The 12,284-nt window shown below is 38.1% G+C and overlaps 1 protein-coding gene across 2 annotated transcripts in view; it reads left to right on the forward strand.

Moving 5' to 3' along the window:
- The window catches only part of SRGAP1 (SLIT-ROBO Rho GTPase activating protein 1), a 266,692-nt gene that overhangs the window by 218,553 nt on the left and 35,855 nt on the right, over window positions 1-12,284 (forward strand). Inside the window, exons 11-15 of one of the 2 annotated variants that reach the window (XM_026001787.2) lie at window positions 1,769-1,796; window positions 5,642-5,744; window positions 9,369-9,429; window positions 9,786-9,863; window positions 11,911-12,045. In XM_026001787.2, the coding sequence (XP_025857572.1) occupies window positions 1,769-1,796; window positions 5,642-5,744; window positions 9,369-9,429; window positions 9,786-9,863; window positions 11,911-12,045 (405 nt within the window). Of the gene's footprint in view, window positions 1-1,768; window positions 1,797-5,641; window positions 5,745-6,252; window positions 6,287-9,368; window positions 9,430-9,785; window positions 9,864-11,910; window positions 12,046-12,284 lie in introns of both variants that reach the window. The other variant, XM_026001788.2, reaches the window with a different exon arrangement.

Raw genomic sequence — 12,284 nt, forward strand, 5'->3', positions numbered from 1 at the left:
TAATATTAACTATCATCCCCCATTCAATAAACAGAATATTAGTCAAATCCTTTGTTCTTCAAAAGTAAATAATAGAGTAAAAGACTCTGTTGCCTGGGAGTGTTCATTCACCATGTCCAACAAGCCAGTTTTCTCTACAGTTGTTACACTGGCCTCACCCCAGGAATCTGAATCACTGCATTATGATAGGATGGGCTGGGCGGACCTGTTGGTGCTGCACCAGGACCCTTCTCTGCCACCGAACTTCAGGCTGTTTCAGGACCACGAACATCATTTTGCAAACAAACTGGTGGAATGGTTCACTTTTCTGCACCCCTTCCACAGCTCCACCCTAAGTGTGAGAAACAGCAAACAGCAACTACAGACACATTCACTCTTGGAATTAGCACAGATTGTAGGTGCACTATGAAAATACAGAGCCGGGGATCCCTGGGTGGTGCAGCAGTTTGGCGCCTGCCTGGGGCCCAGGGCGCGATCCTGGAGACCGGGGATCGAATCCCACGTCGGGCTCCCAGTGCATGGAGCCTGTTTCTCCCTCTGCCTATGTCTCTGCCTCTCTCTCTCTCTGTGTGTGTGTGACTATCATAAATAAATAAATAAATAAATAAATAAATAAATAAATAAATAAATAAATAAATGAAACCCACAACTTTAAAAGAAAAAAAAAAGAAAAAACACAGAGCCAACGTTTAAAACAAGTCAAGAAAAAAAAATGATAATAAAAAATGAAAAAATAAAACAAGTCAAGAAGCCCAAAAAATTTATGTATTTATGTTATATATATTTATATATTTTTATATATTTTTATGTTATATATATTTATATTTTATATATAATAAATATAATATATACAATAATATATGTAATATAGCATATTACATATATTACATATTACATATATTATATGATATATTACATATATAATATGTAATATGTATATGTATGTATATACTATATATGTGATATATATTATATATACTATTTATTATTACATATAAAATATAAATATATATAACATATATTTATTATGTATAAAATATAAACATATAACAAATATATAAATATATATATAAACCCATAAAACTTGGGTTTATATATTTATATATATATATAAATCAAAAAACTCATGTTTTAAGTGACAGGGAACTCTGGAAGGCTATTAGCTTACAGGCTGTAGAATGTAGCATACTTTAATGTCCTTGTACTTAATTTCTGCCGGCATCATTCTGATTATAAAATACAACTTCTCACCTGACCATATATTATAGAAAGAACACGAACTTAATATAAAGGAAGTAGAGTTTTCCAACTCTACTATTTCAAACTCTATTTCAGACTCTGGAAATAGAGTTTTCCCAACCCTATTTGACCACCTTCTCCTCCCCGGGTATCAATCAAGACAGGAAATAACTAACGTTCGAACTTCAGATGTGTTTTATCTGTATTTCCTTGTTAACCTAACAGTTAAGATTAAGCAACTATTTCATGTGTTCTGAGTAACAAATAAATATCCCGCCTCAAATTGCCATGTGAAACATGTTTCTCCTATCTATAGGATTTATTGAACTTTAGGCATAGATTTTATGAAATGTTTACTTTGAATTATTTGTCTGTCATTTTATGCTATCCTCATGCTTTCCACCATAAAATTTGTAAGTTATTATAAACTCAGCATCTTAAAATAAGGGATGGGTGTTACAAAAAATTACCAAATACACATTCCACTGATTCCATTCCTTTTACTTATTTTAATCTTGTTTTCCCACAGGTCACAGAGCTGAATATATGACTACAAGGTAGGAAAATATTTTATTGTAATTCATTGTGTCTCTTTTTTTTTTTCCTTTAATGACAAGCATCCATTCAGTGCTGTGAGAATGAACATGTTTTGTTAACACAGAAGATCATTTTGACTCGACAAAACATAGTAACGTGAAATGTTTGGGGTTCTCACAAAAACCAGATTTGCTCTGGGAGATCTGAGCATTTCCCAGTGTAATTATAAAGCTCTTTAATGAGTAGACTGCTTAAGGAAGACCTAAATTGAATGGGCTTGGTTTATCTGATCCAAAACACTTTCAGTTCCTAGGAATAGTCTGATTTGATAATTTAATTAAGAAGCAACGTTATGTGCATATCTGCTATGTTAGCAAATAGAAAGCATGATCAGTTACTTTCTGCTCCTACTTTTCAATAAAACGTAGAAATATATCGAACCCTCAGGATTTTAGCTTCTTACCCCGTTTGGGTTCACATTAAAGATTTAACTTTTAATATTACAGCCATCTTGCAATTTTTTTCTTTCTTTCTTTTTTTTTTTTTTTCCTTTTTTCCATTCATAAAGGGATTTTGAAGCTACTTAAATTTGCTGAGAAAGAAAAGCCTTTTTGGAAGCAGATTAGATTCTGATTTAAGTTGGAAAAAGTTTGCAACTTTTATTTTTCTGTGCCAGCATTTCTGTAACAGAAATTATTCTAATTAACCTAGCTAGACTTTACACTCTTGAAGCAGAGTTCTCTTTGAGGTGAGAGGCATGTAGAACACTGGTGTGTGTGTGTGTGCGTGTGTGTGTGTGTTGCAATAATTGGCAAGTTGATTTTCAAGGCTCTATAATGCTTCTGCTGGGCAGTTTATTCAAAAGGAAGCCTCTCGGTGAATCAACTAGAAAGATACACGTGGTGACTTGTCTAAATGTTACAAAAATACTGAGGTTTTTTTTTTCCTACCTCATGTGCATGACAGGAGGAATATTACTTCTGCATAATATGCAGTTTATGAAGATTTTTTTTCATATATATTATCTCTTTGTGCTATCGAGTGGTTAACCTGTTGTCTGTGTATTATAATTAATGTCAGGCACTTCAAAAACGATTTGTGTTAAAAAGGGAGGAATACAAATATATTAATCTGCAGTAAGAACTATCATTGCTAAAAGACTAGATACTCATGTTGACCCGACTCGTGCTTCCTCTCCTCCACATGGGGTCCTACACAGGAGGCCAGATTATCCAGAAGTCCTATGGGAGACACCAAACCAGAACGTGTCACACAACCCAAGTGTTGCATGGCATGGCCCCGGTTCTGTTCACTGGATGTGTACATGGTAAAGCCAGAGCCATCAGGCGCCTGATAAGCCACCTCTGCTGCAGAAAGTACTTTGCTAAGCACTCGGCAGTTTGTTTTCATGTCAGGTTTCTTTCCCAAAGACCGTCTTCACATCTGCCTCCTACTTTAGAATAGTTAGGAGAGGCAACTTGCAGGCCTGTGGTAGACAACTCAAGAGATATATATTCCATTGCCCCAACCGGGGGTATTCTGGTCATCTGAGTCACACAGGAACAATGATCTAGCCCTCCTAGGGGGCTTTGGCTCCACTACAGGATTTCCTTGTCCCATGAATTGGTGACCAAACGAGCGGAGTCTGTGTTCTTACCCCTTAGCTTTGTCAACGGCTCCAGGTGTCAGCAAGTGTGCAGCTCTGCTGGGCCTTGTCATAACTATTTTTTTTTTCTTAATTTCTGTGTTGGATGCTTTGAGATCTTGGGGCTTTGCTGATCTTAGAGGGGACTGTCACTCCCAAGGTTAGTCAATTCATTGAAATAGTGAAGGTCCAGTGCTCAAGTATGCCTTTTTGTGTGTGAACTATCCAATCCAGACCCTACCCCCCCAACCACACCCTTTAGGCTTTCACATTCAAGGTCACTCTCCCCCCTTCCCTGATCACCACAAAGCCCAGTACCAGACAACTAGAATCAGTCCCTATTCCCCAGAGCCCACCAAAGTTATTCAATTTAGCCAATCCTAAACCTGCTTACCCTCCCTTGTTCATTCCTTCCAGTGGAAAACACAGCATTGCCTGCACTCTCTCTGCCTCCCCAACTGACCTGGGGTGTACCCCTTCCCCATGTAGTACCATGCCCCCTCCCCTTGGAGGTGTGGGTAACAAACTGCAATGGCAGTTGCTTCTGATCTGTTGGCTTCACCATACCTGAATAAAAATAAAGTCTACATTTTAAAACACTGGTAAAATAACAAAGGGCACCTGGGTAGTGCATTCAGTTGGGCATTGATGCTTGGTTTCAGCTCAACGTCACGAGATTGAGACCAGCGATGGGCTCTGCACTGAGGGCGGAGTCTGCTTGAGGCTCTCTTTCCCTCTCCCTCGGCCCTCTCTTCCCTCCCCCCATAAATAAATTAAATTTTAAAATCTTTAAAAAACACTTGTGAAATAATGAAAAGAGTGGCTGGAATCAAGCAAGTGCAGTTAAACCTCTTGGTGGGTGACTGTCTTGGTTCTTATGCCCACGAGATCCTTTCCTCTGTGAATAGCACAGGATCCAGGGTCTAGAAGAGATTTCAGAAACTTCAGCAGTGGCCGGACATGACATGCCCCCAGTAGAAGTTTCCATATTCACGTCTAGACACTTGCGAAAATGCCTCTTAACCTCTCGAGCACGTGGGGCTTCGGGTGCTGCTTGCGCACACCCTGTTAGCCCTGTGAGCCCACCTGCTGGTTGAGTCTTAGAATTTACCGGTGGAAGGCGAGCAGGTTTGCTTCTCTGCCTCCCTTGATAGCGTAAGAATGTGATAGTATCTTATGAATCTAGTCCGTCTTCCTCATACTCTTGGGATTTTGTTGCTCACCTAGCCTCCGTAAGCTTCAGTGAACTGGAAAGGTAATTCTTCCTAGACAGTCTGCAGCCGTAATGAAGGGCTTTGCCTAATTTCCAGGTGTGACGTATACCCTCATGTAAGCCTTCCAATTAAGAAGTTAAAATTGGACTGTCTGGAGAGCAGTCCTGGGACTCTTCCACATGTTCCAGTCAGCACAGTTGTAGAAGCTGAGTCAGGTGCTTCTGGCCTTCTGTGCTCTAAAGGAAGAGGCCAGAGAGGCTCCCTCTCTCCATGACAGAGCAAGATGATGCAGGGTCTCAATAGAGTGAGAGGTGTACCTGATACACATCTGTTAGACTAGCTTAGGCCTCGAAGCAAGCAGACTGGAGATGGAGAATCCAGAACAGAATAAAGGGGTGCCTCCTAATGCTCTAAATATTTAAGCAATGAGATAGTTTGTTATAAAGAAATAATAATTCATATGAGCCTGTATCCACCCCCTCCCCGAGAAAACACTGAAACCCCAAACTCATTTTTCACTTGTGACCCCACCAGTAGTCACTTTTGCATAAACTAAAGCCCCATTCGTATCTGAGGAATATTGAACAGATGAGATGTTATTTGCACTGAAGAATTATGTTGTAACTAAAAATGTTATATATAATTTCTCATATTGGGATTTATCAAGAGCCCTGATTTTTATGACTCATTGGGTTTTCTGTGTGACTCATAAGCCAGTTGAGTTTGTAACACTTGGCCAGATATCCCATTTTTAAACAAACTAGCAAACAAATGTCATATACAGCGTGCAAAAAAAGGGGTAGTCTGAATGCATGGTTTGTATAGTTTTTTATTACATAGGTGAAAGTAAATAAATGGGAAAGGGGGGAAGGACTATTTTCCCCCATGGGTGGGGGTGGAGAGGGAACACAATAATTCCTTTTTGTTTGATTTTGATGTGACCTATGGGTGTTTAATTTATTGTTTGATTTCTGCTGTGCTCAGTAATTATATTCCCTTCCCTTAGGCCTCCAAATGTTCCCCCTAAGCCCCAGAAACACAGGAAGTCCAGACCCCGCTCACAGTATAATGCTAAGTTGTTTAATGGGGATTTGGAAACATTCGTCAAGGTACTGGCACCAGCCATCTGAGTGGCTGATCTCCACGCTTCTTACTATAATGGTCTCAGCCTCTCATAAAAGGAGGCAGGTCATTATGTCCAAGTCTGTCCTGGGGCTCTTTGCTTTCCCAGAAAATCAATATAATATTTCCTGAAGTCAGAGAGGAAAGAATATTTGGTTTGAGTGCCTTCAGAAGAGAAAATAAATGTGGGTATTATGCTGGCAAAAGAGAAGGCCCTCTTCCTTTCTTAAAAAAAGGGTGGGGCCATAATTTGTGCAAAAAGGAAAAGAGCTACCTGATAAAATACTATGTTTTTACTCATGCGAATTAGATGGCACAAAATTGTTAAAGTATATTGTTAGGGTAGCTCTGAAGCACAGCAAGAGTTTGGATTTCCCATGACTTTAGGAATTCATTATATTGGATCAATTGTAAGACCCTGTGGTCTGTATCTTGTATCTCTGCTGTGTTTACTCTGTCTTCTTTTTCATCCTGTATTTCTGATAATGCTTCTAGCCGAGGACGAAGGAACTCACACGCGAGACATCAGGTATAGTGCTACAGGGAGGCGAGGGCACAGCCTCTTTTGCTCCTGGTATCATTTTCAAATCATAATCATGCTTGGCTTTAATTAGATGTTTTAAGGTCTTTGAAAGAAAAATGTTTGCAGTTGGAAATTAGGTTTAAAAATAGGTTTTACTATTTATAGATTCCTCTCTCACTTACTATAGAAAGGAATTATAGAAATCAAACACTGATTTAAGAGGAATTGTCGTTTCTAGTAAAAGTGGATAAACACTTAGTTTTTGGCTTACGTATTTGGCAGTTGTACTAAGTTTGAGTCGAGGGCTTTTGTTAAGGCAAGTCAATATTCAATACCAAATGCACGTTAGTACCGGATTATGGACCTTCGTATAAATTATACAAAAAAGAGAAGAGCTTTCTCTTTCGTGGCTAACATTTTATGTCACGGACTCCAGTGTTTCTGAAGAGTAAATTTATGTAGGAAACCACATCATTAGCAACCTCCCTTAATATGTTACAGATGTCTTCATGTCTTTAAAGGGAGATCTTGTCAAATATGTGCACTAATGGGTAAAAAATGTGTGTGTGCGCATGTGGCAAGGACAGATAGATAGATAGATACACATATGCTTGCACACACACAGAGATTGAAAGCCACTGGACAGTCTAAATTGCAATCACAAACCCACTGCTGTAAGCCTCCAAAGAGCCTTATTGGCTCTAATTTAATATAAAATGATTGTCAAATTTGATTAGTTTCCCAGCCCAAGGCTTATAAGCAGGGGCAAATTAGATGGAGAGAAGGGTAGATAAAGATAAGATGAGAGCAGAGATGTGCAGCTGATGGCCTGGCAGAGAAAGGATATAGAAAAGCTCAAAGAAACAAGTGTATGATTCCGTTATATTTGATAGCACAGTACAAGGGTGACTGCTTAAGATGCTAGGATAGCTCACATTTTTAAAACATTTTTTCATTAAGAACAGTTAATGGAAACCAAATTTAGGTACTAAAGAAGGAGCAAACCAGTTATCATGGGCAATTCACTTAGGTAAGCTCTTGCACTTCCCAGATGGCATATTAGAGAATCTTGGGTTATAGCAGTGAAACAGTGGATCTCGAGATCCCTGTGCTTCTGAAAAGTGCTCCATCAGTTGAGGTCCCCACAACATCACTGTGAGACAGCAAGAGCAAATCAGCTTTCCTTTTTCCTGTGGGGAAACTGAGGCACAAAGGGATAGATTTGAATGGTACGTAGAGCACAGCCCATTGTTTCACTTCTTATAAAATATTTTCCACTACAGCATCTGGCATCCATGAAATGAAATCAAAACACACACACACACACACACACACACACACACACACTTATTCCTTTTTTGACCACAAAATTCATTGTATCTGAATAAAATACTGATGGTAAGCAAACAATTGGCAATTACCTGAGTAAATGTAAAAACGAAAAGATTTTTTTAAATAATGTACAAACTTAAGACATTTTTATTTAGAACTCTCTTAGTGCAAACATTTTTCTTTTAATAACATTTTATTCTTTCTTTTTGTTTTAATACTAAGTTCTCAGCAGAAGTGTGAACTAATATTCTCCTTTTATCACTTACATTTAAATATTTGTTGCTCTTTTAGATTAGTGTTAAGTGAATTGTTCGTGTAAGAGTTACTTCCCCTAAAACACACTTGTATCTTAAAGAAAAATCCCCTCACATACTCAGTAATTGTCGATGTAATTACATTGCTCTTCTTGAGCTAACTAGTCCACACTAAAGAGTTTTTATTCTTAAGGACCTTCTCTAAGAAATTAATAAAATGTACATCCCTAAAACAAATTAGCTAATTAGAGAAGCTTAATACAGTCTCCAGAAGTGATTGAAGCATTAACTGGTTTACACACTGATTAGATGGTCTTAAAACCTAAAATAAAACTATTCCTCACAAGTGTATTAGCCATTCTAGGAATAGTAAAGAGTTTTAATGGCTCAGCTGCATTATTCCCAGTCCTTCCCCTGTTACTTAAGTGGAAAGGTTAGTGGATTCTGAATTGTTCTAATATATTAAAGCAACCAAATTCTTCTTGTGTTTCAGAATAAAATTCCTCATGAATTAGTACCTGATGTCTGCTAATTCATTTTGAACCTCCATGTTTCCTGTAAAGATCTAATTCCTGAAAGAGCAGAGTCTTTAAAAGTTCATGAAAAATAACTCCATAGTCAGTAACCTTCTTTAACTACATGGAGTGCATGGCATTGATACATATTTAACTGTGACTTCAGCAGCTCCTTCATCTCATCTGTCATCCTATACATGTTTTAAAACATTTCCAGAATTCACATTTGTTCAGTAGAGTGCACTGACTATATTACAAGATGTGGGGAAAGAGGCCAAAAAACTGCCCCTTCCTCAGGAAACAAGATCTAATGGGATGTGCATTTGTGCAGTTTTTTCATAAGCCTAAAAACGATGAAAAATCTATAAGGATGAGTAAGTTCTGATGCAAACCAAATGGATATATAACACATTATAATTATCTATAAAGCAATCTTCATATCATGCATCTGGAAGCATGTAAGTTTGTTTTATAACAGTTATCATCCAGATGGCGTGCTCTCAGGGATGTCACGGAGAGGATCCCGAGATGTCTGAAAGGTTGGGTTTAGTGACCAGTACAGCCAGTCAGCCCTAAGATGCTGTGGTTGGAATACACAGAGTTCTCTATAGGTCCATTAGATTAATTACTTATATAAATAACCCTTAATAAAAGGAGTGATTCATGTCTTCACTTTGATACATGAGCCTAAAAATAAGTAAAAGAGATGAATTAGCTTTGACATCTTTAGACATAACAGAAGAGACTGAAACAGAATTGCCTTAATCGTATTTAATTTGGTTTGCTCCAGAACTGAAATATACCTTTGGTTAAATATAATTTTTATTTTTGGCCTTAGTGGAACATTTTAGAGGGGGAAGTATTTGGAAATGATCATCTAAAAGAGTAAAAAAGTACTCCTCAATTAGGGTTAAACTGTGAACTTTATTATTATGTGTGATTTATGCCTCTCTTTTGTGGTTGACTGGTTTCCATCTCTTTACCCAGGACTCGGGACAGATTATCCCTCTCATTGTGGAAAGCTGTATTCGGTTCATCAATCTCTATGGTAAGGCATAAACTATGGAATTCTTCTTTTGTTTTTTGTTTTTTTTTTTTTATTTTATTTATTTATTTATTTATTTATGAAATTGCATGCTTCTGATGTAACCTTTTTGGGGTTTTTTTTTAAAAGATTGATTGATTGATTTATGTAATTGCTACACCCAACGTGGGGCTTGAACTCACAACCCTGAGATCCAGAGTCACATGCTCCACTGACTGAGCCAGCCAGGTGCCCCTGAAATTCTTACTTAAAAAAAAAATCCTTAGGGTCACTTTCATTTAACGTTTGGTTATTGGGAAAAGGGGGACCTAGAGGTTGTGATGGGATTTCTCAACCTCTCCATCTTCTGTTCTCTTTAGGTCTTCAGCATCAGGGGATTTTCAGAGTGTCTGGTTCCCAGGTGGAAGTCAATGATATTAAAAATTCATTTGAGAGAGGTAACTGCATGTCTGTACCCATAAGCAAAGCATGTCAAAAAGGCATCATCTGCTCTAGATTAAAGTGGCATACTCATTCCGTATATTGGAAGTGACTCATCCCAGCTGCACGTCAGGAATGTTTTCCTTCCTCTTAATACCACCCCCAGACTCCTTCCCCATGACCTTAGTTGGTGCCTTACTCTCGTTGTAATTGGCTATCAAATAAATCCTACTGCACTGTTACTTCGCACATTATAACTAGCAAAACACTTTAGTGTTAGGCAGACCCAGAATCAGATCACTCTTCCAGTTACTGATCATTTGATTTCAGTCACGTTACTCCTCTCCTGTTTGGGCCTCAGTTTCATCATCTGCGGAATTCCAGGATTGGTGTAAGGATTAGGTATAATCAGTGAAAATGCCTGACTCTGTGGGGATGGCTTAGTTATTAATGCGCCTCGATTGTAATGATTTCTATCATGTCCACTCCTGGCTACGTCTGCACCTTCCTTCCTCGGCTTGGAGGTCAAGCCAAGCATGCAGAGTGAGGGGCATCATGGCATGGAGGCAAGGCAAGCTTCTCTCTCTCTCTGCCCCTTTTCCCTTGGCAGAGAGCCCTTGAAAGTTTGAAACCTTGGTGGAAGTGGTAAACTTGGAGCCAGATTGTTTTCCTGTTCCAAGTTCTGTGACTGAAAATGATGTGTAGAGCAGAGTAGCCTGCCCTCTCAGCAGCTAAGCGGTCCACGTCTCTTATAGGAACCATATCCAGCATAATTTGAAATATATAAAAGCATCGATTTCCTGTGCCAGTCCCCACAAGCAAACTGCTTCATTATTTTTCCTTGGAAAATCCCCTAGTATTTGTTATTTGTTTCTGATCTCTTTGGGTGAGGCATTCTCCCGGGGGGGGGGGGGGGGGGGATATTTTGGTGAATTTGTGTTCAGTGATCTGCCAAAGAAAGTGGAGAAAAAGGAATCACAAGTCCCTGAAAATAAGCTGCCTAAGAGGCCAAAAAAAAAAAAAAAAAGTTTGAAATGTACAGTTTTTTATGAACCTTGGAACAGACCTGTGATTAAAAATTGAAGTTTGATTTTGATTTCATTAAGGCTGCATATTATGTTGAGCTTAAGAAATGTTTTTTAAATTCTTAATTTTAATCTCAAAAAAAAAAAAGAATTTTAATCTCAATTTAATTCTCAGGGGAGTGGAATAGCCATGCCAATTATGTACATTTTAAAACTGCTTACCATAAAGAATAATATAATTTCATATCTGTGATATATTTTTTAAATTTCTACCTTTTATACAAATCCCTGGTACTGGGGATCCCTGGGTGGCGCAGCGGTTTAGCGCCTGCCTTTGGCCCAGGGCGCGATCCTGGAGATCCGGGATCGAATCCCACGTCGGGCTCCCTGCATGGAGCCTGCTTCTCCCTCTGCCTGTGTCTCTGCCTCTCTCTCTCTCTGTGTGTGTGACTATCATGAATAAATAAATAAAATCTTAAAAAAAAAAACAAAAAAAAAACAAATCCCTGGTACTATTAAGGGTACATTTTCAAATTCCTCTGATTCCCAAATCTTCCACTGTTGAATGCAGCTTTCATATGTGCCATGAACACCATTGTGTCATTGTGGGAAACATTTGTTCAATTGTAGGTATTCACCATTAGATGCATCCTATAATATTTCTGATATTGTGACTATATTGTATTTTTTTTCCCAGTAGGATAAAATACAGAATGTAGTATTTGAATTCATGTCAAGCTAAGATTAGATTTTAACTTTAAGTCCCACAATATTTTATTTTAAGATTTGAGTAACTCGTAAGGGATTATTTGGTAACATAAGATATTTAAAAAGCTTTATTTCAGCAAACTATTTTTAGGTTAATCATGGGTTGTGATATCTCAACCAATTATTTTAATTTTAGTACCATATAATCTTTCATAAAGTATAATTAAAAGATACATGTATATATAGAAATGGGTGTGAGTATAGAAACATATTTTTGTTCAGAGAAAAAAAGAGAAAGCACTGTGCACGTAACTAATTTTTTTTTTTGTAGGTGAAAACCCCTTGGCTGATGACCAGAGTAACCATGATATTAACTCAGTTGCTGGCGTTCTGAAGCTCTATTTCCGTGGGCTGGAAAACCCCCTCTTTCCTAAGGAAAGATTTAATGATCTGATTTCTTGTATCAGTAAGTGGATTTCTTTCTTTTTTTTTTTTTTTTTAAGTCTTTTCCTACCAGAACTGTTTCACTAACCAATTTCCTGGAAAAGGCAGTGACCCCTCTTCACATATCCTCCCCCTAACCATTACCCCATTACCACCAAATTTTTGAGACCATTTGTTTTCTTTCTGGATCCAACATGAGTCATCCTCCCAGCTGTGGCCTCTCCCTCAACTGAGTGGGTTTCGCTCCTGAACATCACAAGC

The sequence above is a fragment of the Vulpes vulpes genome, chromosome 16 (assembly GCF_048418805.1).
Source record: "Vulpes vulpes isolate BD-2025 chromosome 16, VulVul3, whole genome shotgun sequence".
In the NCBI taxonomy this organism is placed as follows: Eukaryota; Metazoa; Chordata; class Mammalia; order Carnivora; family Canidae; genus Vulpes; species Vulpes vulpes.